At 33.0% G+C, this 2,941-nt stretch overlaps 1 protein-coding gene across 1 annotated transcript in view; it reads left to right on the top strand.

Moving 5' to 3' along the window:
- The first annotated feature begins 1,277 nt into the window (after positions 1-1,277).
- The window catches only part of LOC110108560 (ras-related protein RABH1b), a 17,280-nt gene continuing 15,616 nt past the window's right edge, over positions 1,278-2,941 (top strand). Inside the window, exons 1-2 of the mRNA XM_020839243.2 lie at positions 1,278-1,548; positions 2,595-2,665. Coding sequence (XP_020694902.1) covers positions 1,432-1,548; positions 2,595-2,665 — 188 coding nt within the window. The 5' untranslated portion in view covers positions 1,278-1,431. The remainder of the gene's footprint in view (positions 1,549-2,594; positions 2,666-2,941) is intronic.

Genomic DNA, 2,941 nt, shown 5'->3' with positions numbered 1-2,941 from the left:
TTCACGACAAACTTTATAAATCACTGTAGCTGTCCCAAATAGAATCTAAGGCTTCATTTTCGACAGTTTTTTTTTATTGCTTCTTAAAATAGTTTTCTAGTTTAAAAATTTAAATTTTCTTACTAAATAGCTAATTTAAAAAACAGTAAGAAAGCCGTCTCAAATGAAGCCTAAATTTGACAAATAAAGTGAATTAATGCGGCACTCTTTGCGAATGAACTCTAATAACGAGTATTTTTTCGAATGAACTCTAATAAAGAGTATATTTAAGAATAAATATTTAATTTTCTTGCTTATTCAATTAAAAATGATTTTTAAATTTGGGACCATATTCTATGCAAGAGCGACCCAAGAAATGAGATGTTGGTATAGGAGAAGTATTTGGCCGTTAAGTCGGTAAATAAGTAGGTTTGGTTTGAAAACTAAAATTGGTTTCCACTAATATAGTCAATAAAATAATAATTTACGTTTATTTAATGGTCTGAAATATAATCATTAAATATGAGCAGCATGGCTATAATTGAGCCAAGTTGACTCATTAGCTAGTTCGGGCTAAGTTCGATAAATGATCTGCGTGTTGAGTTTATTTAACTAACGAGTAAATTTGAGCTAGCACTAATTTGACTGGTTAGAAAATATTGATATTAGAGATCAATCAAATATGACCGGGCCAATTAGTGGCTATATATGCGATTATCTTAGAGTTGTAAAATTTTAATGTTTATCTCATATAATTAAAGAGATATAATTATTTTTTTTTGGTGACAAGATTTAATTAGGTCTTATTATGTTATTATTGTATTTATTTTTTTTTTTTCATATTTTTTTTATATTGTCTTGCTTCTGCTGTCGTCGTTGTCGCTCCTGCGCACCATCGACGTCAACCGACACTGCCACCTGCCGCTGACCACCACCACCTTAGCCTCCGCCTCCCCCGCTGGCCGACCACCCTCATCATCGCCACCTCATCTATTAACCACTATCATTTTTTAATTTTATACTATATTTATTATTTCAAATCAATAAAAAAATTTATTCGCTTATATGTTTTTTATATTCATTCAAATAAATCAATTTTTTTAATATTATATATTTTTTTACAACCAAATAACCCCTTAAAAGTAAGGTAAAACCGTACAAGAACTGCGCCCCTTCTAAATTCTAATTGATAACTTATCTATGTAAATCCCGTTGATTATAAAATCTAAACCAACGCCGGCTGGGTAGAATCGCGGGATCGCTTACCTGTACGCCTACTAAAACAGTTCCTGCGGGACAGCACACGTAATCAGCCAAAGAACACGGAATGAAAGGGAAAACCTAAGAAGTAACGGAAAGCAGTGAGAGGGAGTGGAGATCTCCAATTCTCCCTTTTGTTCTCTCTCCTTCTCTTCACGTTGAATCTTGCCGGTGGAAGCGGCGGCAGTGGCTATGGCTCCGGTGTCGGCGCTCGCCAAGTACAAGCTGGTGTTCTTAGGGGATCAGTCTGTGGGGAAGACCAGCATCATCACTCGTTTCATGTACGATAAGTTCGACAACACCTACCAGGTTGAATCAAAACTCCGCCATTAAGTAGCTTCTTTCAGTAACGAATGATTCTTTTCATGATCGACCTGTGATTTTCATCTAGGGTTTTGACCTTGCAGGATGATTTCAAAATGGGTATTCTTGTTAAGCTTGGCTTAGGCTACTTTAATTGATTTTGTTTATTTAACTTGTTTTATTTTCAAAACTTAAGTAGCTTTTTGGCTGCAAGTAGGATCTAACTCAAGGCAGGATTCAGTAATTATTGTAAATCCAGATTTACTAAACTCAGAGGCAGTTAAATTTTTAAAATTGTTTGGCATGACAAAATTAAATCAAATTAAATATTGGGGAAACTTTTTGGCTTCTTAATTCAGGATTTAAGGTAGTTTATTCAAGCAGGATTTAGCAAGAATTCATATTCATAAAATGTGAAAAGGCTGTACAATTATAAATAATGATAATCACAAACCAGCTCCACGTTACCAAGAGCCTCTGAACTAAGAAACAAATATAGTTTAAACACAATTAATTTTCTTTTGCCTCATTAATGTGAGATTATTAACCAAAGTTAGCGACGCCTTTTACTCATTGCATTTGAATAAAATATTACATTAATAAATTATGCTTAATTGTAAAATTTCTTTTAATTAAGCAAAAATCTTACATGTGCATCCCTCATGTCGGTGGCAATTGAATGTCTCACAACATCTCCTTGAATTCTTTCCTCTACTATTACATGTATGCATCATTGGCTTTTACCTCACACACTAATGGTCATGTTGCATCTTAGTTTAAGACATCTTAACATAGAGATCATATCAATGACAGAGATCAATAAAAGAATAGCCTAGAAGTTAATTTGGAAGCTTCTACCTCACCCAACTTACTTTCATGTTGCATCTTACTTTTATACAAGTTAATCTTTGCATTCCTATAACTATATATATATATATATTTCTTGTGTATTTAATTCTTTTCGTGAATTTAACTATATATTCGTCTCCTTTTATATATGAATTTCTTAAGGTGTTATGGATCATTTTAATTATTCATATATGGATGAACAGGCTACTATTGGGATTGATTTTCTTTCAAAAACAATGTATTTGGAGGATCGAACTGTTCGACTGCAGCTTTGGTGAGTTTATGATATTGTTGCATATTTCTTCAGTAATTCCATTGCTTTTTCTGCTCATTTTATTTATTAACTCTTAAAAACGTCTAAATAGATGTAACCAAATTCAAGTTACCTCCTCACTTTATAAACTTCAGTTATAGTATTGATACGTCATCAAAATTTTATCTTTATCGGGCACAAATCTCGCGGCAAAATCAAGTTGGAAACTTCCAAAATTAAAATTGGAACCATCTGAACTCCGATTTCAGCAAACTTACAGTCGAACTGAGCGTCTCA

This window comes from Dendrobium catenatum, unplaced genomic scaffold (assembly GCF_001605985.2).
Source record: "Dendrobium catenatum unplaced genomic scaffold, ASM160598v2 fragScaff_scaffold_923, whole genome shotgun sequence".
NCBI classification, from domain to species: Eukaryota; Viridiplantae; Streptophyta; class Magnoliopsida; order Asparagales; family Orchidaceae; genus Dendrobium; species Dendrobium catenatum.
This window is presented reverse-complemented; position numbering and strand designations above follow the sequence as displayed.